This window comes from Bos taurus, chromosome 23, assembly GCF_002263795.3.
Source record: "Bos taurus isolate L1 Dominette 01449 registration number 42190680 breed Hereford chromosome 23, ARS-UCD2.0, whole genome shotgun sequence".
Taxonomy (NCBI): Eukaryota; Metazoa; Chordata; class Mammalia; order Artiodactyla; family Bovidae; genus Bos; species Bos taurus.
Genome location: NC_037350.1, coordinates 43,025,614 through 43,051,535, shown reverse-complemented (window position 1 = coordinate 43,051,535; position 25,922 = coordinate 43,025,614). Strand labels below are relative to the sequence as shown.

At 47.0% G+C, this 25,922-nt stretch overlaps 1 protein-coding gene across 10 annotated transcripts; it reads left to right on the top strand.

Moving 5' to 3' along the window:
* The first annotated feature begins 1,085 nt into the window (after positions 1-1,085).
* On the top strand, positions 1,086-24,012 carry SIRT5 (sirtuin 5). 10 transcript variants are annotated; one of them, NM_001034295.2, is made up of 10 exons: positions 1,657-1,679; positions 2,582-2,656; positions 7,445-7,577; positions 9,226-9,359; positions 10,634-10,859; positions 12,570-12,657; positions 13,439-13,492; positions 14,802-14,925; positions 15,452-15,567; positions 23,500-24,012. In NM_001034295.2, exons 3-10 carry the CDS (start codon positions 7,463-7,465, stop codon positions 23,573-23,575), a joined length of 933 nt encoding a protein of 310 aa, NP_001029467.1. In that variant the 5' UTR covers positions 1,657-1,679; positions 2,582-2,656; positions 7,445-7,462; the 3' UTR covers positions 23,576-24,012. The 10 variants fall into 10 exon arrangements, with proteins under 10 accessions (XP_015315433.1, XP_059736240.1, XP_059736244.1 ...); XM_024983476.2 differs by having other exon boundaries at positions 1,661-1,679; positions 7,428-7,577; XM_059880260.1 differs by lacking the exon at positions 1,657-1,679 and adding an exon at positions 1,946-2,158.
* The last annotated feature ends 1,910 nt before the right edge of the window (positions 24,013-25,922 follow it).

Genomic DNA, 25,922 nt, shown 5'->3' with positions numbered 1-25,922 from the left:
AGTGTTCTTGCCTGGAGAATCCCAGGGATGGGGGAGCCTGGTGGGCTGCCGTCTCTGGGGTTGCACAGAGTCAGACACGACTGAAATGACTTAGCAGTAGCAGAGGGGCAGGATTCTCTGAGGCAGCCCATTATGTATAATTACAATTACAAAAGCAACGAAAAGCAAATCAAAGAAACAGTCTCAGCATGGAGTAAGAAATAACTTTTCCCTGCAACATTACTACTGAGGGAATGAAAAACGAATATTCCGGAAAGAGGCCTTTGGTTTGGAAGGACAAGACCATCAAGAAATTAAGCTTGAGTTGCTCTAAGGATGGAAAGGATAGTGGTTGATGTTTCAAGAAGAGAAAGCAGCCTGATATTGGCAGAAGAGTCAGCTTTTCTAAGCCTGGAAGAAGGTATGTGGTTTTAAGGGATATGTAGTGGGTAGCTGTGGATGGTGACCCCTGGGCCTTGATAGAGTGTGATGCCCCAGAAGGGATCCAACCTGTGGGTGGTGCCATGGAAGGTTGCAGTGATGGGCACAGGGCTTCCCCAACAGTGTGCCCTCCCTCCCCCCAGTGTCTGAATGAAGACAATGATTGACACCTGATGACTAACATCAAAACCACAAAAAGCAGCTTAACATGTCAATGAGAGGCAGTACAGACAGTGGTGCAGACCCTTGTGGCTGGAGCCAAAGCATTTAGGCTCAAACCCCAGCTCTGCTATTCAACAGCCTATCTTGACTAGTTACTTGACCGCCTTGTGCCTCAGTTTCCCTATTTATAAAGTGGGAATAACTGTATATCTTTTACTGGGTGGGGAAGATTTTAACTGGTTAAGACTTAGAGGTGTCTGGTACAAAGTGCCATATACTTGTTACAGAAAAAGTAGCAGCCAGACATAAGACCCTTCTCCAATTTTCTTGGACCCCATAGGGCCCCCGGAGACTGATATAACCTGCCGGAGCAAGAGGGCCAAAGCGGGCGGGACTTCCAGTCACACTGAGGGGGGTGGTTGAGGTCAGAGTTGGAAAAACAAATCCTAACATCACATTCTATGCACCCAAGTTCTCAGACCACCTCCCTTTAGGATTCTGGCCAGTCCACAAACAATTCTATTCTCGGAAAATTAGTTCTGGCGGTAAGACAGAATCAAAGACAAAGAAAGATGACTGCTTTTAAGGGCGATTAGACCCGGGGAGCCACGGAGATCACAGAGTACTCGAGGCCTGGAAACTGGTCCCTTCCGACGCAGGGAAAGGATCTCAGCATCAGCGCTCGTCATTGGCGGGCAGGCCTGGGAACCCCTGCTAACCTTCATTGGAAATACCGTTTCGGGGAAAGCCACCCCAATATTTCACATGCTCTGTGGCCAAGTAGTGCGGTCCAGCTGCAGTCTCAAAGAAGAAAGCAGCTCATACGTCTTTCACGACACGTCTGCGAAGCTCACAAAGACGAAGCAACAGCCCGTCCCTTCCCCCGCCGCCCCTCCCCCCAAGAAAGAAATGCAAAGAAACAATCTTGTGCGACGAGCAGGCCCAGGGAAGGGCCTCCAGGGCTCGGGAGCCGGATCAGGTGTGGGCCTCCGATAGGGGCCGCTGCAGCCCCGAGCAGGTGGTTCGAGCCGCTCCGCCCCCAGGCTCGTTGTCCAGCCCCCGCGCCGGGGATCCACCGCGGTCCCCGCCTCCTACAGGTGCGTGGGCGCCGAGGCCGGGCCGTGCTCTCCGCCGCCTCCTTGGACTCCGAGGGTCGCGATCCAGCACAGCGGGGCCGGGTGGGCGCCGTGGAGGGGGGCTCCCGGGGCGGGCGCGGGGTGGCGGGGGCGGGCCACCGCGGCGCGCATGCGCGGGTCAATTGCATAGGCGGGTTCCGGGGTCCGCGAGGGTGGGGGTAGGCGAAGGGGCAAAGGGGAAGGGGGGGTGGGGAAAGGGGAGGTGGGGTGGGAAACGGGGAGGGCGAGGGGGTAGGGCGAGGAAGGGAAGGGGGCGCGGACCCCGTTTCTTCGGGTGGATCCAGCTGGCAGCCCCCAAAACCCCCCGGCAGACACGCGGGCGGAGGCCGGAGATCGGGGGTCTTCCCGGCACAGCGCCGGGGCCTAGCTGCGGCCGGAGAGGCGAGGGAGGGGACCAGAAACGAGGTTGGAAAGTCAAGTGCCCGGGGCTGATGGGCCTGGTAGGCCGCCGTGGAGGAGGGGGTGGCCCGGGGGACTCGGGGCAGGGTGACCCGTTGAGTAGAGGCCCTCCGGGCCCTGCTTCAGGCCGGGTGGCACATGGGGCGGCCTGGACCGGGTGATGGGCGTGGGAGGCGCGGCCGGGTTGGGACACGGTTGCTGGGGTTTATCGGGTTGTATGGGTGTGAGACGTGAGCCGAAGGGAGAAGTGGGGGCCAAGGAGGATGGCGACCTAAGGCTTTTGGGGAACGTTCAAGAGTTGAGGCTTGACTGTGAACTGGGAGCCTTGTGTTGGACATCCGAGGCGGGGTGCAGTGGTGAAGCCCCAGGAGGGTGGGCGATCCAGCGAGGTAGGAGGAAAACCGGGAGCAGCGAGTGGTTCCCCGAGAGGTGATCAAAGGGGTCAGAGGCTGGACCTGATCCAGGTGGACCGCTGGGTTTAGCACGGTGGAGCCGGCTGGTGACCAAGACAAGAGCCAGCGGTGGACTGGGGAGAGGAAGTAAGTCTCCCAGTGTTGATAGCTGGGGCCTGGTACTTTGCATTTGTTTGGCTCATAGGTGTTCAAAAAGTATTTATTGAACACCCGTGGGAGTTTTTGTAGTTCCCTGGCGATGTACTTTAAATTAATGTTTTGTAAATGCTTTTTCTCTCGAATTCCTCATATAACCTTACATTTATTGTATTGTATTATTGTATTTTTAGGAATTGGTGGGGTGCCCCCTTTCTCAACAGGGAACATAGAGACATTTTTCTGACTTTCTAATTGGGTAGGTGAGTTTCAGGTTTCCGAAAAAAGCCTGGTTAAGTGAGGATTGCCATTCACCCAGACTAATATCAGTGTTTGGAAACCTACTCTGCACTCAGAAAGCTCCCAATGACTACAATGAATGAGTTTATTTTCTTCCCTGAGGCCTTACTTGCCACCTGAGAGTCAAATCAGGGCAGGATAATTGGAGGCTTTACCCAGGGCACTTTTCACCCTGAGGGCTTTTGGACCATACAAACTGATGTCCTCCTCCTGTGACTCCGCACAGCGGGGGCCTTCTTACCCTCCGGGTATTTGCTTTAGCATTTGAATTGGGTTGTGAGTTTGTGGCAGCTAGAACTGCCCACTCTGATCCCCCAGAAAAGCACATAAATATTGACACAGAGGATTCTTCTGATGAATACTTTGCAGTAGCGTCTTGAAAGTGTTTCCCAGGTGGCACAGTGGTAAAGAATCCGCCTGCCAATACGGGACACGCTGGCTGTATCCCTGGGTTGGGAAGATAGCCTGGAGAAGGAAATGGCAGCCCATTCCAGTATTCTTGGCTGGAGAATTCCATGGACAGAGGAGCCCGGCTGGCTATAGTCCACGGGGTTGAAAAGAGTCAGACGCGACTGAGCGACTAAACAGCAGCAACAAAGCATATTGAAAATAGACTTCTGAGCGTTTGCAAACCGTGGAGATAAATTTCAGGTGGCACAGTTCTGAAACGGTGTTTATTTTTTATTTTTTTAAAGTTTTTTTTTTAAACCTCTCCTTTGTTTTCACATTTACTGAGAGACTTGGAGAATATCTTGTAAATTAATGGAAAATTTAGCAAAACAATTCCCACATTCATTAAAAAAACTCGATTTTTTTGTCTTGTAAATGTTTTTTATTTAATATTACAATTTCGAATTTTATCTAATTTCCAGTTGACAATCAGCAGCAGTTTGAAATACTCCAGCGTTTTAGTACCTTTTTAAGTTTTAACTACAGAACTAAAACTTACACTTTTAGTTAAACTAAACTTGTAGTTTTTAGCTACAAGGCCGAATAGTATTTCCCTGGATGAAACACATCCAGTGATGAGCTATACCTGTTATGGATGAACCACAGTTTGTTTATCCATTCATAAATTGATAGGCCTTTGGTTTGCTTCCAGCTTTTGACCCGCCACTATCTGTTAGGCCTGTTGAACGTAAATAATTTCACAGGACACCAACATCAAACAAGGCTACACTGTAATCATGATGAAGCAGGACAAAAGTAAGACAACTTCATAATTAGGTCTGAAACCAGATATAAATAAGAACTTGCTGTAAACCACAAAAATGACAAAACACCCTCCTATGCTGGCTAATAGGACGGCCTGTTGCCCCTTGACCAATCCCAGCTCAAGCTTTACTTCACTCCTTCCTCTTTAGATCATGTTCACTGAAATATCCAATAAAAGGAAACTTCCCAGACAACATCCAGCGTAGATCAGAGCCTCCTTCCATGACTCTCCCTAGCCTTACCCAACACAAGCCCAAATCCTTTTCTGAGTCCTAACTTCATCAAGATGGGCTTCCCTGGTGACTCACTGGTAAAGAATCTGCCTGCAATGCAGGAGATTCAGGTTCCATCCCTACGTTGGAAAGATCCCCTGGAGGAGGAAATGACAACCCACTCTAGTATTCTTGCGAGGAAGTCCCATGGAGAGAGGGGCCTGGCTGGCTACAGTCCATGAGGTTGCAAAAGACACACTACTTATCAACTAAGCCACCACCACCAACGTCACCAATAAGCCTGCAGCTCCTCACCGTGAGCTCCTCCGTCCTCGCACTTGCTCAGCTGCAGGTGTGTTCCTAGACTTTAACCGGAGAGCACATTTCACCGGACAATGCAAATAGCATAGAAACACATCTACTGAAAATCCTTGCTTCCACTCTCGTCTCCATACATCCTGATTCTCATCCTCATTCTTGTTACTAATGTCTTGGGAATTCTTCCATTTTTTTTTTTAAAACACACGCAAATAAGTACTCTTTGTACTCTAGAATGTCATACAGGCAGAATCATACATGCATTCTTTTTTTACAGCAACTGCACTGTGCATTGTGAATGTGTCCTTGTTTATTGAACTCATCCCCTGTAGATGGTCACATAGGTTGTTCTAGTCTCTTCCTATTAATCACAATAGTCTAAAGAACAACCCTGTAGATATGTCATGTTGGATGTGTGCAAGTCTCACTGTTGTAAAAATGTCCAGATGGGATTGCTAGGTCAAAGGGAAAGTGCATGTGTAATTTTGATAAGTTGTTCTCCAAAAGGATTGTAAAATATTGGGAAATGTGTTATTTTTCTATTTTTCCTATACCTACAGACCTTTAATCCTGAGTTCTTCCAACAATTTGCATTCTTCTACTAGGTAAAAGTCAGATATGTCAGTTACCCTTTTGATGTCATGGATCTGAATATTGCCTTTCTCTGTGTCTTTGTCTTTCTCCATTATCTCTGTCTAACTCCTTAGGGATAGATAAAGATTTAGTCAATGTGCTTTAAGACTCACAGATTTCTTTGACATGACTCATCTTAATCCTATTTGTTGTTATGATACATATCTTTCCGGCCTCATTCAGATCTCAGTTAGAATTTACATTCTCAAAGAAACTGTATTTTGACTCAAAGTCAAGCCAGTGGCTCTCATACCTTTTTAAAAGTATCAACCTGTTTTTCAAATGAATTCTCCCATCTAACTCCTTCCTAAACCTCTAAGGCTGTGGTTCTCAAACTTGAGTGTTCATCAAAATCACCTGGAGACAGATGGGGGCCCTGCCTGAAGAGTTCCTGTTTCGGTGGGTCTGGAGTGGAGCCTATGACTTTACATTTCTGATGAGATCTCGGGATGATGCTGGTCTGGGAACCATACTTTGTAAACCACTGTTCCAGGCACCTTAGAGCACTTAAGAGTCAGTCAGTCAGTCAGTCAGTTCATCGCTCAGTCGTGTCCGACTCTTTGCGACCCCATGAATCGCAGCACGCCAGGCCTCCCTGTCCATCACCAACTCCCAGAGTTCACCCAAACTCATGTCCATCGAGTCAGTGATGCCATCCAGCCATCTCATCCTCTGTCGTCCCCTTCTCCTCCTGCCCCCAATCCCTCCCAGCATCAGAGTCTTTTCCAATGAGTCAACTCTTCAAATGAGGTGGCCAAAGTACTGGAGTTTCAGCTTTAGCATCAGTCCTTCCAAAGAACACCCAGGACTGATCTCGTTTAGAATGGACTGGTTGGATCTCCTTGCAGTCCAAGGGACTCTTAAGAGTCTTCTCCAACATCACAGTTCAAAAGCATCAATTCTTCGGCGCTCAGCCTTCTTCACAGTCCAACTCTCACATCCATACATGACTACTGGAAAAACCATAGCCTTGACTAGACGGACCTTTGTTCGCAAAGTAATATCTCTGGTTTTGAATATGCTATCTAGGTTGGTCATAATTTTCCTTCCAAGGAGTAAGTGTCTTTTAATTTCATGGCTGCAGTCACCATCTGCAGTGATTTTCAAGCCCAAAAATATAAACTCTGACACTGTTTCCACTGTTTCCCCATCTATTTCCCATGAAGTGATGGGACCAGATGCCATGATCTTCGTTTTCTGAATGTTGAGCTTTAAGCCAACTTTTTCACTCTCCTCTTTCACCTTCATCAAGAGGCTTTTGAGTTCCTCTTCACTTTCTGCCATAAGGGTGGTGTCATCTGCATATCTGAGGTTATTAATATTTCTCCCAGAAATCTTGATTCCAGCTTGTGCTTCTTCCAGTCCAGTGTTTCTCATGATGTACTCTGCATATAAGTGAAATAATCAGGGTGATAATATACAGCCTTGACGTACTCCTTTTCCTATTTGGAACCAGTCTGTTGTTCCATGTCCAGTTCTAACTGTTGCTTCCTGACCTGCATACAGGTTTCTCAAGAGGCTGGTCAGGTGGTCTGGTATTCCCATCTCTTGAAGAATTTTCCACAGTTTGTGGTGATTCACACAGTCAAAGGCTTTGGCATAGTCAATAAAGCAGAAATAGATGTTTTTCTGGAACTCTCTTGCTTTTTCCATGATCAAGCACACTTAAGAGTACACACTGTAAATTGCCAGTTTAGATGGTGTTTGTGTGAACCATGAAGATTGCTACTGAACATTTTTGTTAAGGCTATTCTTTTATATATGTGTGTATGTGTATACACATGCTAAGTCGCTTCAGTTGTGGCTGACTCTTTGTGACCCACTGGACTGCAGCCCACCAGGCTCCTCTGTCCATGGGGATTCTCCAGGCAAGAATACTAGAGTGGGTTGCTGTGCCCTCCTCTAGGGATCTTCCGGACCCAGGGATCAAACCCACACCTCTATAGCTCCTGAATTGGCAGGCCCGTTCTTTACCACTGGTGCCACCTGGGAAGCCCATATGTGTGTGTGTGTGTATATATATATATTTGTAGAAATATGAGTGTTTTCTGATTGTTTCTGTTTGTTTTGTGGTTTTTCTAAAGTCCATCTCAATTGTTAGTGCAACACAGAAAACCTGATGCCACCTCTCTGGATCATCCGGAACCGATTGTTTTCCCAGCTGTATTGTGGACTGAAGTCTCCAGTCTCCACACAAACCAAGATTTGCCTAACAATGGCTCGTCCAAGTTCAAGTAGGTCTTTCATACATGGTGACATCACCTCCCTCTGCAGCCCACTCTCTTCCTTCCTTTTCTCCATCACTGGTTTCATGTCTGAGGGGCTCTTGATTCATCCAAGAGTTAGTTAGCCTTGGTCGCCACTGTCTCCTGGGGAGACCAGAGAGCCCACTCCATCAACCGAGGAACCTGCTTCTGGTCTTGTTCAAACCTTCAGTGCCTCAGCACAGATTGGCTGCACCTGGAAGATGGCCTGTGCCTGGCAGACCCTGACTGGGTGGTCTGGGCCAGCCAGAGGCAATGCTGGTCCACACTGGCTTCTCCTGGCGCAGGGAGTGGAGGGGGACTTCCACAGCTTGTGAACCACTCAGGCCTGGCTGGTTGGGACACAACCTTTCCTTATCCCGCGCACAAAGGCTGCAGAGCTGCAGTACCCGGGACAGCGAGAGCCACAGGCTGTGCCAGGACTCAGTCTCCGCTGCCAGGAGAGACAACGGAGTTCCCAGTCTGGCTCTTCATCCTTATCCTGGGATGATGATATTTGGCTCAGGCCACCTTGTGATGCCCAAGTGCTTGGCACAGAGCCTGGACACAGGGAGCCCTCATGGAAGGCGAGCTCCGACCCTTGTGGGTCTGAGCTTGGGCAGGAGGATGCCTGGAGATGGAGGGCCAGCCCTTGTGTCCTGGGGCGCAAGCTTCAGGCTGTGACCACGACTCCCTGCTGCCGTGTCATTCTGTGCGTTCAGTCCCCTTCTGTTACCCCAGGTCTCCGGGGCCGTCTTGTTAAAAAGACCAAGTCTCCCTTAAGCTGTAAAGGAGAGTGTGTCCAGAGTGGGACGGAGCATTTGTTCATGGGGAGGGGCTCTCATCCTCACCCTGGTAGTGATGCTGAGGGAAGCTGGAATTAGCAGGATCCTCCAAGGGAAGTGAATTTGGGGAGGAAGGGACACTTTTGGGGTCCAGTGGGCCTGAGGTCAGCCCTCACACCACACAAGCTTGCTTTTACTTTTAAGAAGGAAGATACATTCCCACTCATTGTGTGTGTGTGTGTGTGTGTGTGCGCGCGCGTGTGTGCGCGTGTGCGCGCTCAGTCAGTTTCAACTCTGCGACCCCATGGACTGTAGCCTGCCAGGTTCTTCTGTCCATGGGATTTCCCAGCCAAGAAGACTGGAGCAGGCTGCCATTTCCTTCTCCAGGGGATCTTCCAAACCCAGGGATTGAACCCACGCCTCTTGCGTCTCCTGCATGGCAGGCAGGTTCTCTACCTTTGTACCACCTGGGAAGCCTTTTTTAATCCTCACAGCAGCCCCGCTGTCTCGGGAAAGCACGCTTGTGCACGTGTAACAGCTAAGGAGACCCAGACAGCAGAGGGTCAGCGGTTCACATAGGATCCCACTCATGGGAGATGGTGGGTTGCGGGGGGAGTGGGCAGAGTGGAGCTCAGAGCTCAGGCTGTTCACCCCAGACCCCCGCCCCTTTCTGCAAACACTGTACTCTCACATATTAGGTGCACAGGGCCATCTTCATTGCATGGGAAGATTTTTATTTGGTTATCTTAAAAGTATAATTTCACGCAAGGTCAAGTTTCAAAATACAGGCATTTGAACTGGGACGTAAATGTCCAAATGAAACCCTGGATTGACCAAGACTTTCCTCTCTTTAGATATGGCTGACTTCCGGAAGTGTTTTGCAAAAGCCAAGCACATAGTCGTCATTTCCGGGGCTGGCATCAGTGCTGAGAGTGGGGTTCCAACGTTCAGAGGAGCAGGAGGTTACTGGAGAAAATGGAAAGCCCAGGTTGGTAATGTTTCCAGAATTCTGAAAGGCTCTTTCTGAATGAAGCCTTTTAACAGTTTGACTCAGAATCTCTATCAGAGGGGAACGTTTTGAAATTTACTGTGACCCTTTTATCCTGTTCTTTTTGGCATAGACACAAAGTCCATAGGGTTAAAACCTCAGCAAAGCCGTCTCTTTTCTTTCTTTCTCGGCGTGTATTGATTATCCTTATTCAGATAACAATTGGATTTCCTCTGGTAACCAAAGTGGAACCGGGACACTTTGGTTAGCATAATTCATTACTTTTCTATTCATGTTGAAATTAAGAATTACACATTTTTTAAAAGTTCCTGTGAACTTTCAAAATGAAAACCAGTCTTGAGTTGTTAAAGGCTTAGGCCTTGATGCTCAAAACTTTGTACAAAAGTCATTAGAATATAAGTTCTCTGGGGGCATGGAGTTTTTAAAATTCAATTTTTATTGAGACATACATGCAATAAACATCACCAATTTTAAGTGTACAGTTCAGTGAGTTTTGACAGATGTATATATAGTGGTACAACTGCCACCACAGTCAAGGTGTATAACATTTCTTTTTTTTTTTTTTTTACTTTATTTTGTCAAGTATTTATTTTTATTTATTTATCTTGGCTGCGCTGTACACGGGCGGGATCTTTGTTCCCTCATCAGGGATCAAACCCATGTCCCTTGCATTGGGCAGGTGGATTCTTATCTACTGTACCATCAGGGAAGTTTGGAGGAATCGTACTTTTAAAAATGTATATTTTATATATCCTATTACTATAATGTATATTTTTTTAATGTGTAGTTGTATGTGTGTGTGTGCCTATAATTGTAGTTACAAAAACCGAGTTTTCCCACTATGGCCATTATAGCTCAGTTGGGTGTTTTGCATTTTACTTTTCTTCCTGGATAAATGAGATAGCTATCATGTCACGCGGAGCTCCATGAAAACATGGCTTCCAGCCTAAGTTACCTTCCCATGTGTTGCTCTATGTTTGTAGCTCACCTGAGTGGAAGATGGGACGGGTTACGATCTTGCTGGGGAAATTAAACCTAATTTCTCCAGGGCTCCTGAGGAGCCCTGGGCCCCGCCCATGTGAACCTACATGGACGTGTTCCCTCGACACCCCCCCGGAACTGTGTGCCTGCCTGCCCACAGCCAAGGGTGCACGGGGGTGTCCTCCCACCCAAGTCCAGTGCCCTCACGGCCCAGCTTTCAGAGCATCAGCCCTTCTTTCCCCCCTGACCCCCGCCTCCTGCCTGCCCCCCAGGACCTGGCCACCCCGCAGGCCTTCGCCCGGAACCCGTCCCAGGTGTGGGAGTTCTACCACTACCGGCGGGAGGTGGTGCAGAGCACGGAGCCCAACGCCGGGCACCTGGCCATCGCCGAGTGCCAGGCCCGGCTGCACAGGCAGGGCCGACAGGTGGTGGTCATCACCCAGAACATCGACGAGCTGCACCGCAAGGCTGGCACCAAGAACCTTCTGGAAATCCATGGTGAGAGGCCCTCAGTCTTCCATGGGAAGGGGAAACCAGACTTGAAAACACACGTTCTGCTGGGGCCCAGCTGGGTCCACCGAGTCAGAGCAGCATGGTGCCAGGACCCCGGGGTCTGGTGCGCAGACCACCTGGCCATGCAGGTCTGCATCCCTGCGTGCTCTCCCCTCCCTGGGGGTCCTGTTGAGGGGGCCCTGTGCTCCCAGATGGCCCCCACTCCACCCCCACCTGGGCGCCGGGAAGTGGGAGGTTTGAGCCATTGAACGGCTGGGGCTCTAGCAGGATTCAGGCTGCGAAGGCCTGGCATCCCTGGGAGATCCATTTACTGTCCCTGTCCCACCCCGCACCATGGGCACTGTCTGCTCTGGCTGTGTTCCTCCTCCACCCTGGAGCCTTAAGGGGGCTGCCAGCTTAGTGACCTTCCCTCTTGGGAGCCCACTGGGTCTGTGACACCGAGGAGCTTGTCTGGGGTCCCTCTGGTTTCCCTTCTCAGCTTTCACTGACACCCTCCTCTTCCCTCTTCTCACTGAAAATCAAATAAATTTGTTTACACAAGAGCATAAATGGGTATGCCAGAATTTCTTCCCAAGGGCATTTGATAGTCTGTGATGCTGTGTTGAGCCGCTCAGTTGTGTCCAACTCTTTGCTACCGTTTGGACTGTAGCCCACCAGGCTCCTCTGTCTGTGGGCTTTCCCAGGCAAGAATACTGGAATGGGTTGCCATTTCCCTCTCTAGGGGATCATCCTGACCCAGGGACTGAACCAGCATCTCCTGCATTGCAGGTAAATTCTTTACTGCTGAGCCATCCATAGAAGCCATTTAATACTCTACAAAAATTCAGTCCAAAGAAATGCATTTCAAATTGCAGAATTTCCAGAAGCAGTGACCCAGTGGGGCTGCACGCTCCCTTCCTCCAGTTTAACCATCTCCTCAGAAAATAAATCTCTGGATGGCCTGACCATCATTATCCTTTTTGACCAAACACTCCTGCTGGAGGACAGGATGCCACACTTAGACCAGTCTGGAATTTGTGCCCCAGCTTGTATTTGGGGAACGTGACTGACAGCTCCATCAACTTGGCGTGGGACAGAGAAGGGGGTGGTTTCTCAAAGACGGAGCCCTGGAGAGAATGGACCAGCATGTGTCCCCTGCCATGTGACCTGCTCAGCGCTGGGCACATGGTGACCATGTGGTGAACTGAGGTCACCTTTTATGGGTTAAGCTCAGTAAGTCTTTGCTAGTTTTAATGATTATTTTCTTCATTTATTAGTTGATTATTTATTGAGCTGCTTTTGTAGAAAAGATTTAAGCTTTACTAAGTCAAAATTAAGATTTTGTAAAACATATCCCAAGCTACTAGCCTCTGTCAGGCATGTTCTCAGGAAATCCTGCCCGTAGGTTTAGGTTGGCTTCTTCTGCCCTGCTGCACATTTGAATTCCACCTGAACACTGGGGTGATCAGAGAGCTCCTTGGTCATGCAGTAACTTACTTCCTGTCCCTGCTCCTCTCCAGATTACGAAGTCCAGGAGGGCATGTGTTCTGGCTTTTTCCATCTCACTACATGCCTTGATGTTTCCCATGAAAGCTGGGATGGGTGCATTTGTTAAAGTGATGTGTAGAAACGAAATCATTTTGTATTCTTTTAGACATGGAGTCAGTTGCTCCCGATTATACTAAATTCCGGTCTTGTTCAACTTGTGTTTTTCAGGTAGCTTATTTAAAACTCGATGTACCTCTTGTGGAGTTGTGGCTGAGAACTATAAGAGTCCAATTTGTCCAGCCTTATCAGGAAAAGGGTAATTATACTGCACTCTGGAATAGGTGTGTTGTTTTGTCTCTTCAGTTGACTATAAACATGAAGAAATTGAACATTTATCTATGACTCCCATGTATATTTATGAGACATAAAGCTAGAGACAGTACAGCTGTATTGTAAGGGAAATATTTTGCTCACAGGTTAAAATAAGTGAAAATAACAGGCTCTAACTCTATACATTATGATCCCAACTTTGTATTTAAACACACATCCACCCTCACCATGTTGATGTATCTGTATATAGATAAACGTCCAGAAGAAAATCAACAACATATTAACAGGGACAGTAGTAGTATGGCAATTTTGATTTCTTTTTTATATCTTTCTGAACTTTCCAAAGTGTCTATGGTGAACATTTACTATTGTAAATATTATAATTGGGGGAAAAATTAAGAGTAGACTCAAAATATTGAGAAAAATTCTACCTAGCCATTGGTATAAGTCATACAAGTAACTTATTAATATAATATCATTGCAAGTGATTGAAATTGCAGTGACATATATGATGCAAATCATGAAACTCTCCTTAGCACAACAGTATTACTCCCCGCTCTCCCATACATATTCCCTCTCTTGAGGTAGAACCACTGATAATCAATTGTTTGTGTCTACCCTCCTCATCCTCTTATAAGCCAGTGTGTATTCATCAGGAGTTTTGTGCCATACATGGCCAGGCAAAGACAATCTTATGGGTTATTTTATTTCTATGTTCTTTGATTACACCAGTGACATTCTTTCTTTTCTCATATTACTTACTTCAGGGCTCCAGACCCCCAAACTCAAGATGCCGGAATCCCAGTGGAGAAACTGCCCCGGTGAGTAAAACGACTTTGATCTGTGTTGGTGCTCCAGTTTGAAAAAAAAAAGAAAATTAGTAGGAGTCAAAATCTAAGTTCACTTGGTGAGATGCCTCTGAAACATGCCAATGCAGAAACCAGCCCTGACCCATGAGGTCAAGGGCGAAAGGACAAAGGGTGAACCAAACCAGGCTTAAGAGAAGTTCATCTGTCCTTCCCTTTCTCCTCTGTGTTGTGGTGGGATCATTTGAGGTCTGGAACGTTTCAGAAGCTGCTGTGCTGTACACATTCCCCCGGCGTGTGTGAAGCATAGTGGCTGGCATCTCGGACCTAACTGGTCGGGAAGCCTCAGCTACTGTCCTCCTCCCCTTCTCCTCCTCATGAGTGTTACTAATCCAGGGCTATGGAGGCCGTAGGAGGTCTCACAGAGGTAAAGTTATGGGACCGAGCAGAATTTGTGCAGATTAGCAATAGCAAAAAACCCTGGAAAGATTTTTATGTCAATTTTTCAAAACTTGACCTTAAAATGGCCTTCCCCAAAGTGTTTCATAAGGCAGTAGATCCACGTGATGTTGATAGGCACTACTCGGAGAAAAAAGATGTCACATGCCCAAATAAATATGGAACCACTAGAGTGAACCAAGTTTGAAGCATCTTGCTTTGCTGCAGAGCTACTCAGAGCACTGAATGTGTGAAAGTACATTATTACTCCCTAAGGAGCAACTATGCTAACATTTCCCTGGTTTACTTAACCTTTTGAATTTTTCTTAATAAGGATTTTCATTACTAAAATCAGAGTTTTGACCTAAAAGAGTAAGTTTTCATGACTAAATTCTAAAGTTTTGATCTAAAATAAACTTGATTAGGCAATTAATATGATGAAAATGGAGTTTGAGGGAGATTATTTTAGAACGTAAATAAATAGGTTGACTAGAGATGACCTAGGGTAGTAGCTAGTGAAAGACGAGAGATCTTGGGAAATTGACACAGGAGAACTTGGCTACCGACAAGGCAAGAGAGAGGTGAATTTGAGAGAAGATGAGGGAGGTCATTGATGACATTAGCAAGTGGTTTGTGTGTTGAAGGCAAGTCTGAGTCCAGTAGTTCTCCTGGGTCCAGCTAACCGTGAGCACGGCTGTGCCTGAGTGGAAGGAAGTAACTGGGAAAGAGAAAGCTATGTCTCTCAAGGTTGGCTGAGACACATTCGCCAACAAATCACCCCAGTGCATCTGGACACAATAGAGACTTTATGATTTCCCCTGATCCACCTAGGCAGGCCTTCTCAAGAGTAGGTCTTGGGAGTGGGTTAAGGATGACACTCTTACAGGTGTGAAGAGGCAGGATGTGGGGGCCTGCTGCGACCTCACGTGGTGTGGTTTGGAGAAAACCTGGACCCTGCCATCCTGGAGGAGGTGGACAAAGAGCTGGCCCTCTGTGACCTGTGTCTAGTGGTAAGTCACGGCCTTCCCTGATCTTTTCAAAGAGCAGAGACAACTAAAACTAATTTGGGTGATGATCAGATCATTTCTTTACCACTCTTGCCACGAGCTCAGCTCTCTTTTTCATACCAGGTAACTGGTGGTAAAGAACCTGCCTGCCAAGGCAGGAGACGTGGGTTTGATCCCTGAGTCGGGAAGATCCCCTGGAGAAGGAAATGGCAACCCACTCCAGTATTCGTGCTGGGAAATTCCATGGACAGAGGAGACAGGAGGGCTACAGTCCATGGGGTTGCAAAGAATCAGACATGACTTGGTGACTAAACATGAAAAAAAATCCTTCCTAAATTCTAGGGATCAGCCAAAGGGGAGCCTCCCCCTCCCCTCTTGTCCCCCAGACATTCTCCATTTATCCCGCCCAGCTTACCTTCCCTCACACCAGCAGCCACAAACTGGTCTGAGTTTCTGTTAAGGTTTTCTTCAAAGACGCTGCTTCTCCACCGTGTGGTCGCTTGTCCGCTTCCGTCTGTTTGCTCGGTAGGTGGGGACTTCCTCCGTGGTCTATCCCGCGGCCATGTTTGCCCCCCAAGTGTCAGCCCGCGGCGTGCCAGTGGCCGAATTCAACATGGAAACCACCCCGGCCACCGAAAGATTCAGGTACGGGGTTACCAGGGTGGGAGGCGGACAGCGCTGAGCGGGTTTGGACGTGGTCATCCAAGCAGATTTTACCTGCTGTCCTGGTTTTGTAACACAGAGTTTGTGTTTTCTTATTTGGTCTGTAGTTGCTTTGAGGGAAGAAAACAACGTGTTAGTTGTAGATTGATGGAAGAAAGCACATTAACTGTAGACTGAGGTAGCCATGTCTTTTTACAGGGAGTTTGCTAAAGGGTTTTTGTTTTTCACATTTTGAAAGTTCTTCTTTGATGCTTTAGACTTTACTCTTATTCATGCGTTGAAGCTAAGTATAGTAATGGCATTTAGATGCCGGTCAGCTGCAGACTCAGCACGCAAGCCAGGGAGACACCCACACACAACTCCGTCACCCGCTGTTCTCCGTGGGGCTCCCTGGGCAAATCCTCTCTGGTCTTATTGCCAAGAATGTTTGTACCTGTGGCCATTTAATGATATTGATCCTGCCCCCGCAAATCTGTGTGGGAAGTACAGGTTATCGTAGGATATTCACATGTTGTCTCAGTCTAGGCTCTAGTTTACATCTCCTTTGTTTTACTTGCTTTTTTTCACCCCTGCTTTTCTGTCTTCCCTTTTAATGTAGTTTATATATTCTTAATAGTCTCATTTCCTTTCCAGAATAAGGTAGACTATGAACTAATACATCAATATGAATAAGTAAAATGTAAAACGTTACTGAAGCATCTTGTCATTACCTAAGTCAGTGACTTTTACCTCAACTACGTATTTTAAAAAATCTGATGACTGGGAACTTCCCTGGTGGTCCAGAGGTTAAGAGTTGGCCTTCCAGTGCAGCGGGTGTGGGTTCCACCCTGGTCGGGGAGCTGAGATCACACATGCCTCTTGGCCATAAAACCAGAACATAACAGAAGCAGTATTGTAACAAATTCAATGAAGACTTTAAGAATGGTCCACATATAAAAAATCTTAAAAAAATTTTTTTTCTAAATCTGATGACGGTACCACTCAGGAGATTCTGATGTAACTGGTGTAAGGTGTAGCCTGGGCCCCCTCTTTTATACGCTTCCTGGGTGATTCTGATATTCATCCACTGTGTACGTCTTCACGTGAAAGGATAATGAACTTGGCAGTTTTCCCTGCAAGTTCAGACGAAATTCTTGGAGTATAATGATATCACTTCATAAGTTGGGCCTCCCAAAACCACAAACCTGCTTCAGCTGCTACTCATCTTCAACAAAAATTCTTCAGCTTCCCATCCTGAAAACCTGCAGTGTCCCTGTTCAAATAAACAGGCCTCTTTCTGGTCTGAGACTTTGATCAGATCTGAACAGCACCAGCCGCAGGAACCACAACAGATGCTCAGTGGACCTTTTTGGAAGCCAAGACCCTCTGTACCACCACGTCTGGGAATTTTCCCAGATGAGTATAACTGACCAGTGAAGCCAGCGATGCTTTTATCTGGGCATCATCAAAGCTGACATTTAGAAGAGGCGTGGGTGGTCATCTTCTCATCCTACTTGGGTTTTCAAACAGGGAACCAAACCCAGAGTGACTGAGAAGCTGGTTTAAACACGCATCTTAACAAAGGCCGAAATTTCTCACATCTCACATGTAACGGATGTTGGCTGAACTCTAGCCTAGGTCAGAGGTCAGCAAAGTACTGCCTGTAGGCCAGATTCACCCACTGCTGCTAAGTAGATTCAGTTGTGTCCGACTCTGTGCGACCCCACAGATGGCAGCCCACCAGGCTCCGCTGTCCCTGCGATTCTCCAGGCAAGAACGCTGGAGTGGGTTGCCATTTCCTTCTCCAATGCATGAAAGTGAAAAGTGAAAGTGAAGTTGCTCAGTCATGTCCGACTCTTTGCAATGTCGTGGACTGTAGCTGACCAGGCTCCTCTGTCCATGGATTTTCCAGGCAAGAGTACTGGAGTGGGGTGCCTTTGCCTTCTCCGAACTCAACCACTACATTTTTGTAAATAAAGTTTTATTGGCACCCAGCCACAGCCACATGTTCCTATATTGTCTGTGGCTGCTTTTGCACTTAAACAATGGAAGTAAGGAGTTGCAGCAGAGACTGTCTGGCCTGCAAAGATGAAACATTAAGTCTCTGACTCTTTACAGAAAACATTTTGCCAGCCCCAGCTCTAGGTTAGTAGCAAAAATGAAAATTGAAATAATACTGCCTTTTCACCTGATTTCTTTGTTACCTAAATAGGTTGCAGGAAATGATGCCTGCATTTTATGTATTTATTTATTTCTGCCTACATTTTCAATTTGGATTTCGCAAGACTCCTTCGACCTTGCCCAAGTTGTTTGGATTCTTTGCCCCAATTCTAATTTAGAAACAGAGTCATGGTATTTGCCTCCCATCGAAATGTGTTAATATTTTCAAGGTGTTAATTAGTTCCTGTTTTGTTTTTTGTCATTTCCCCTGTCCCAGATGGTTATCTTGGATTATTTTCTGAGAAACCATTAGACTAGGTATTTGGGGATTTAGGCATCAGGGTTTTGACTGTTTCTCAACCCCAGGGGTCTTTGGCATGTAAGGATCTGTGTATTTGTTGAAGCAGAAATGGGATTAGTGCGCCCAAAGGACTGGTGTGCAAGGCCTTCCAAGGACAGTGGGCCCCCCACTCCCTGCAACCCCCAGTCGTGCAGCTTTCCATTTCTCTAAACTTTGGAATTTAGTCCAAGTCCACAAGTGTTTATTTAGCACCTACTATGTCCTAGACTTTGTTCTTGTTTATGACTCAGACGTGTCCAACTCTTTTGCGACCCCATGGACTGTCGCCCACCAGGCTCAGGCTCCTCTGAGGAGGCTTCATGAAATTTTCCAGGCAGGAATACTAGAGTGGGTTGCCATTTCCTTCTCCAAGGGATCTTCCCCACCCAGGGATTGAACCTGCGTCTCCTGCATCGGCAGGAAGATTCTTTACCACTGATACTGTTCTGAGTGCTTGGGATAGGATATATTAGTAAACAAAATAAAATCCTACCACGTGAAATGGCCTCCTAGCCGCAAAGGGCAAACAGTGAACGATAAGATAATAAATGCAAATTGTGTGGCCCATGAGAGGTGGGATCCGGCTGTGGGAAAAAGCAGAGGTAGAAGTGGGCAGGGGGAGCAGGCGGGCGCGGGATCCAGTGGGTGGTGGGGGTTTCAGAGAGAAGAATCTGGCAACACTGAGGAGGAGGAGTGGTTCGCTGAGGAGACCTCTGGGCCAAGAGCCTGCCAGGTGCCAGGACCACCTGGGCAAAGGCCCCAGGTGGCAGCCAGCCCAGGAGGCCCGAGGGACAGCAAGGGGCCAGTGTGTGTGGAGAGGGGTGGGGAGGGGGCTCCAGGAGGTGGAGGTGGTCAGTAGTGTGTGTGGAGGGCACGTCACCTGTGTGCGGGGCACGTGTCCCCAGAGACAGCGCCCTGCAGGCGGAGTGTAGAAGTCTCAGGAACTCTTAGCTAGAAAACAGCTTCATAGATGGTTTCTTCTTTACGTTTGTACTCCTCAGGAGGGTGCAGAGGTTACTTGTAATTTACGGTTGGCCGCATTTGATGGGGAAGGCCATTGCTCTGCCTGCCTAGATCGTCAGGTAGCTGGTAGGACCCTGTTAGTCCATGCAGTGGGGCCCCAGTTGGCCCTTAACCAAAACAGTCACTTAAAGCAAGAATAGTGAAAAAAGGACACATAAGCATCTCATTTTCATTTAAAGCATAAAGGGGCATTCGTTTACTTTTTTTTTTTTTTTGATAGAGCCAAAGGCCTTTGAGTAAGAATCTGCAGATTGGGGCTCGCCTTTGTTGCATAAATCATACTCATAATCCTCCTGCTGGTGGTGGTTTAGTTGCTCTGTCGCGTCTGACTTTGCGACCCCATGGACTGTAGCCCATCAGGCTCCTCTGTCCATGGGATTCTCCAGGCAGGAACACTGGAGTGGGTTGCTATGTCCTCCAGGGGATCTTCCTGGCCCAAAGATCTATCCTGAGTCTCCTGCATTAGCAGGCGGATTCTTTACCACTAAGCCACCAATGAAGCCCTAGAAATAGAATACCGACATTTAAAAGTAAAGCTGCTGTTGTCCTGGTTTTAATTGTATCCTGTCGAATCTGAATGACACAGCAACTTGACACCCACCATCATTATTTAGAAAACAAATATGTAAGCGGGTTTTTCACAGTGAGAACCTTCACATTTTTTTCTTTTTCTCTTTAAACTTGTATCCCCATCCATCCTATTTCTACCACAGAAATTTTTACTAATGTATTTTTATGCTTGAAAATCTTTTGTTGACTATCCTTTTATACTTCTGCTTCAAAGTATATGAATTATTTATTCTCAGTTTTCTTAAAACTTGTTCCACGGAAAAGCTCCTCTGGATGGAATTATCACTGCCATAATTTATCGTCTGTAGTTGTTGAAAACAACAAATAATACATTTCGGTTAATAATCCCATAAAAGTCAAACTATAGGAAGTGCATCTCTTAGTAGATGCGTGGAGCATGAGGTTTTTTAATTAGTTCAAGTGTCCACTGGGTTCCCTGGTGGCTCAGACAGTAAAGAATCTGCCTGGTAATGCAGGAGACCTGGGTTCGATTACCGGGTTGCGAAGATCCCCTGGAGAAAGGAATGGCAGCCCACTCCAGTATCCCTGCCTGGGAAATCTCGTGGACAGAGGAGCCTGGCGACTTACAGTCCACAGGGTCGCAAAGAGCTGGACACGACTGAGTGACTGACAGAGACATATACATATCCACTCTGAGTACTGCGTAGCATTAGAAGGAGGCAGGGTTCATGATGCTGCAGCCCTAATAGGCCTGTGGTCGTGGGAAACAAACCTGTATCCTAGGAAGATCAAGTTTCCTGATCACCGCAGCGCAGGGGACCCCAGAGAGCCCTGCTGTGTGTTCCAAACAGAGGAAAAGATGGAGTTACTGTAGGATGTGGAAGGAGGGTTGAGTTTAGGTGAAATTTCAGTGAAGCCGTTTTTGATCAACTCAGCAGCTAGCAGGACTGTGTGTGTGCGTGTGTGTGGGTGTGGGTGTGCGTGCCTGTGTGTGGAGAGGGGTTAGATCCACTCTGGCTGCAATGTGGTTGCAGGGTCCTGTGACCTTGGAGGTGGACGTGAAACACTGGGCCCGGACACCCCTTGCCTGGGCTGGAAGTCAGGCTGCTTCTCTGTGGCCAAGTGACTGAGTTCCTGCAGGCACGGGAGTCTTTCATTCTTTCCTGCCGTCATTTCCAACAGTGAAGTGTCTGATAGTATGTGACTTGAGAGGACAGACTTCCTTAGTGAGCATCAAAGCAGAGGTCGCTCGAAGAAGGGAGCTGCTGTGACCCTGGCAGCTTGTCCTGGAGTGGGGCGGGGGGAATTGTGTTTTGAGTATCTGTGTCTCTATTTCTGGTCTGAGGGGTGGCGGCCCAGATTTTCCAAGCTAAACACTTACCTTTTCAATGGCAACTGTAATTCTTAGTTTTTTCTTTTTATAGAGAAAAGCAAAAACTAAGTAGTCATGTACAGATGTGAGAGTTGGACCATAAAGAAGGCAGAGCACCAAAGAATTGATGCTTTCAAACTGTGGTGTGGAGAAGACTCTTGAGAGTCCCTTGGACTGCCAGGGGATCAAACTAGTCCATGCTAAAGGAAATCAGTCCTGAATATTCATTGGAAGGACTAATGCTAAAGCTGAAACTCCGGTGCTTCGGCCACCTGATGCAAACAGCTGACTCATTGGAAAAGACCCTGATGCTGGGAAAGATTGAAGGCAAGAGGAGAAGGGGACGACAGAGGACCAGATGGTTGGATGGCATCACTGACTCAATGGACATGAGTTTGAGCAGGCTCTGGGAGATGGTGAAGGACAGGGAAGCCTGGCAGGCTGCAGTCCATGGGGTCGCAGAGTTGGACACGACTTGGCAATGAACAACAACAATACCATACATAAAATACTCAGAAACCTGGGCCACATAAACCCCGGGCATGAAAGAATTTTGTTCTGGCCACTCAGATTTTGGACCACTTTCCATCTTATATGCTGAAATGTCCAGAGTCCTCTTGAATCAACTTTAGTGATCTGTTTGGCAATTCTGTAAGAGCCTCTTTCAGTTTTACTGGAAGCAAGAATGAAGTGGCCCTGTTTGTATATATCACCCAGTCTTTAGAAACCATTTGTTTTCTCAGATCCACAGCAGTGTTTCAAACATCCCTTGGTTTGGCAGCCGGTTAAGTTTTCACATTCTGGGATAAGAGGCACCATGTAAGATTTGGGATGGGTGAGGTCAGGTGCAGCTTGCTTTGGTAAATGGGAGGAGGATGAATGTGGATAGGGGTGCACAAAAGAACAGGTGCAAGTCGAGGGAAGTCCCTGAGTGCTCTCTGCCTAGCTGTGCTTCCTGGTAAGTCCTCAAGGGACTGTGCTGGGAGGAGCTTTCTAGTGGGCAGCCTTCCTCGTGCTGGGGGTGGTGGGGATGGGGTGGGGCTGCGGGAGGGGAGGCAGAAGGATCAGAAATGCCAGTTGCTCAGGGCCGTCCATTCATGGCACAGAGGGAACATTCTTGATCTGTGTTGTATCAAGAATAAGTAATATGACCAGATGCTTTTTTTTTTAAATTTTAAATCGTGCTCAGCTGGTTTTCATTAATAACACAGTAGAATTAGTTGGTTTCTTTGTTTCCTCCTGTCATAAGTATTTTCCCTTGAAGGAAGCAGAAATCATTGGTTTTTCGTCTTTTCTCTCCCTCTTCTTTCTTTGATCTTTCTCTTTTTCCTACTTTTTAACTACAAGTCAGGGCTAGTTGTGAATTTCAGTGATTGGCGTGAGCCAGCTGACTCAGTTAAGATCCTTATGGTCTGCTTGGTGTACGAGGTTCATTTTCTGTTGTCCTTAGTACCAGTGAAGGTGCTTTTATGTAGTTGTGTAAGAGTTTATAAAACTTAGAGTTATGGGTTTGGCAAAACAGTCACAAAATACAATCATGTCTCTCCTTCCTCCTTAAAATAAAATTCTCATTTATAGGCACCTAAATTCTAAACCCAACATTCAGAAAACTAAGATCATGGCATCTGGTCCCATCACTTCATGGGAAATAGATGGGGAAACAGTGGAAACAGTGGCAGCCTTTATTTTTGTGGGCTCCAAAATCACTGCAGATGGTGACTGCACCCATGAAATTAAAAGACATTTACTCCTTGGAAGGAAAGTTATGACCAACCTAGACAGCATATTAAAAAGCAGAGACATTACATAGCCAACAAAGGTCCGTCTAGTCAAAGCTATGGTTTTTCCAGTAGTCATGTATGGATGTGAGAGTTGGAATATAAAGAAAGCTGAGCCCCAAAGAATTGATGCTTTTGAAGTGTGGTGTTGAAGAAGACTCTTGAGAGTCCCTTGGACTGCAAGGAGATCCAACCAGTCCATCCTAAAGAAAATTAGTCCTGAATATTCATTGGAAGGACTGATGTTGAAGCTGAAACTCCAATACTTTGGCCACCTGATGCAAAGAACTGATTTACTGGAAAAGACCCTGATGCTGGGAAAGATTGAGGGCAGGAGGAGAAGGGGACGACAGAGGATGAGATCGTTGAATGACATCACTGACTTGATGGACATGAATTTTAGCAAGCTCTGGGAGATAGTAAAGGACAGGGAAGTCTGGAGTGTTGCAGTCCATTGGGTCGCAAAGGGTTAGACGCAACTGAGTGACCGAACTGAACTGAAATTCTAAGCAATTGCTTTCCCAAATTCCCTTGGGAATGAGGGTGCCAACCCATACTGAAGTGTCTGCATTTGGCGATGTCAGAAACTCGATGAAAGAACTGGGCTCCAAAATGCCTAAGACTCCTATGAGAATCTGGATTTTATTCTGGCTGTAACTAAGAAAGTTGACTTGCTGAAGCAGAATGCTCATTTTGCTCATAACTTTGCTGTGTTCGTCCTTCTGTTTCAGGTTTCATTTCCAGGGGCCGTGTGGGACGACTCTTCCTGAAGCCCTCGCTCCTCACGAAACTGAAACTGTTTCATAGCCATCCTGGGGAAGGAAGAAATCTCAGCGCATCTAAGTACCAAGCCACCAGCAGGGAAGGCAGTCTTGTGGATGGTGAGCCAAATACTGGAAAGTCTGAAAATATCTTTTGATTGCTGGGCTGGAATCCAAACTGCTGATGGTTGATGGGGACTTGGAAGCAACAGTAGTAACCGTGTTTAGAAGGAGAAGTCACAGGACTTCTGAAGTCAGTTCCTGTTATTTTGTTTGATCCTGAACATAAGTCTGATGTGTTTGGTTGGTTACTGGGTAACTTTGTGATTAGACTGTCTAAAACAAAGTGATTCTCCTGATTGTGTTTCTGCTATTTGGGCAAAGATAGAAACAGAGGGGTAAAACGTGGGTATTTCTGATTGTTGTGCAAGGTTTGGTGGAAAATAAAATCACTCTCTATGCAGGTAATTTATTGTACTAAAATGTTAGCCCAAGAGTTGTCTTTGTTTGGGACATTTTCTTTTCAGTGTTTATCTGTTTGACTGCTTTACTCCAAGTTCGGGGTGGGGATAGCTTACAATAAGAACTCATGCAAGGATGGAAGAGAAAATGAGCAGCAAGGTAGAAAATCAGGATGAGAAAAAAGAATGATGCAAATATAGCTGCACCAAACAAAGCTGCCTAAAACTGAGCAGAGCCGAGGGGAAAGGGAGAGACGATGGTGGGCTAAAGCTGCCTAAAACGGAGCAGAGCTGAGGGGAAAGGGAGAGACGATGGTGGGCTAAAGCTGCCTAAAACGGAGCAGAGCCGAGGGGAAAGGGAGAGACAATGGTGGGCTGCTTCTCAGTATCATATACACGGAAGGACATCTCACTGTTACACACCCTGCGGGGTCCGCCAAGCTTCCCCAGACACGGAACCTGGAAGGGAGTTTTTCCCATGGGACTTAAAAAGTGTATGCTCAGAGTACCTTTTGTGTAAAGTAGGAAGAACACAGCTCCCCCTTCAACTCCCCCCACCTAATGCAGATCCAGGGATCCCCGCTGTCAGCAAGCACCAGAGACCCATGTGGGGAGTGGCTGTCAGTACCCAGCGTGGGTAGGTCGGACAGATCTAACTCCCTTAGACCAGGTGGGCTCCCCAGGGATTATGCAGCTGGGTGACATCACTTCCGGCCCTTACAAAAGTGCATTTACTCTCACACCCTTGGCTTTCGGAGAAGCCACATGGTGACATAAAGGTTTGTGCTGCATTTGCAAGTCACACCTTTTAATAAATGCCAAGGATGCTTTGCATGGGTAGGAGGGGACTTATAATACTTATAATGTAGTTTCGGTATGTAAAATGGGGCTTCTCTGGTGACTCAGATGGTAGAGAAGTGAAGTCGCTCAGTCGTGTCTGATCCTTTGCAACCCCATGGACTGTAGCCTACCAGGCTCCTCTGTCCATGGGATTTTCCAGGCAAGAGTACTGGCGTGGGTTGCCATCTGCCTGCAATGCAGGAGACACAAGAAACCTGGGTTCAATCCCTACGTTGGGGAGATTCCCTGGAGAAGGGAATGGCAACCCACTCCAGCATTCTTGCCTGGAGAATCCCATGGACAGAGGAGCCTGGTGGGCTACAGTCCACGGGGTCACAAAGAGTCGGACACGACTGAGCAACTAACAGTTAACACTTCTTTGTACATAATATACCATCATTCCCTTCTAATAGGTTTGTTGTTGAGCTTTTCAAAAGAGCATTCTATATACATTGCCCTGGTGTTAGCAGTGGTGGAAGCCAGTACACTGGTGGAGGAAGCCTGACTGTATTTTTAATTTGTAATTTCTATCTGACCAAGGCCCAGATATTTCAGAACTATCCTTTGTAAACCCCTTCCTACTAGGCCATTGGTTCCCGTAGCTTTTTTTGGTTCCGTTTCATACTTTTTGTTTGTGTTTTGGTCTTCTTGTTTTTAAGCTAGGAGATGCTTCCAAGAGAAAAGGAAAAGCAAATTGAAAATACTGCAAAATTTATGTAGGGATTATTCATTTAATATTTGATCATTTAATCATTGAGGGATTATTCAATTTAATATTTATCGAACACCTACTCTATGATAGACATTAGAAATACAGTGATTAAGAAGAGGCCTGGACCTTCCTTCAAGGAGTTCATAAGAACTTGGTTGGGACCACTGGCACAGAAACTGTTACACATCACGGAAGCTACAGTCACAGCAAAAGATTCACAGGAGAGCGCAGTTAGAGACGAGTAGGGAGGAGCCTGGGAGAAGGCACTGGCACCCCATTCCAGCACTCTAGCCTGGAAAATCCCATGGACGGAAGAGCCTGGTAGGCTGTGGTCCATGGGGTGGCAAAGAGTCAGACATGACTGAACAACTTAGCAGTAG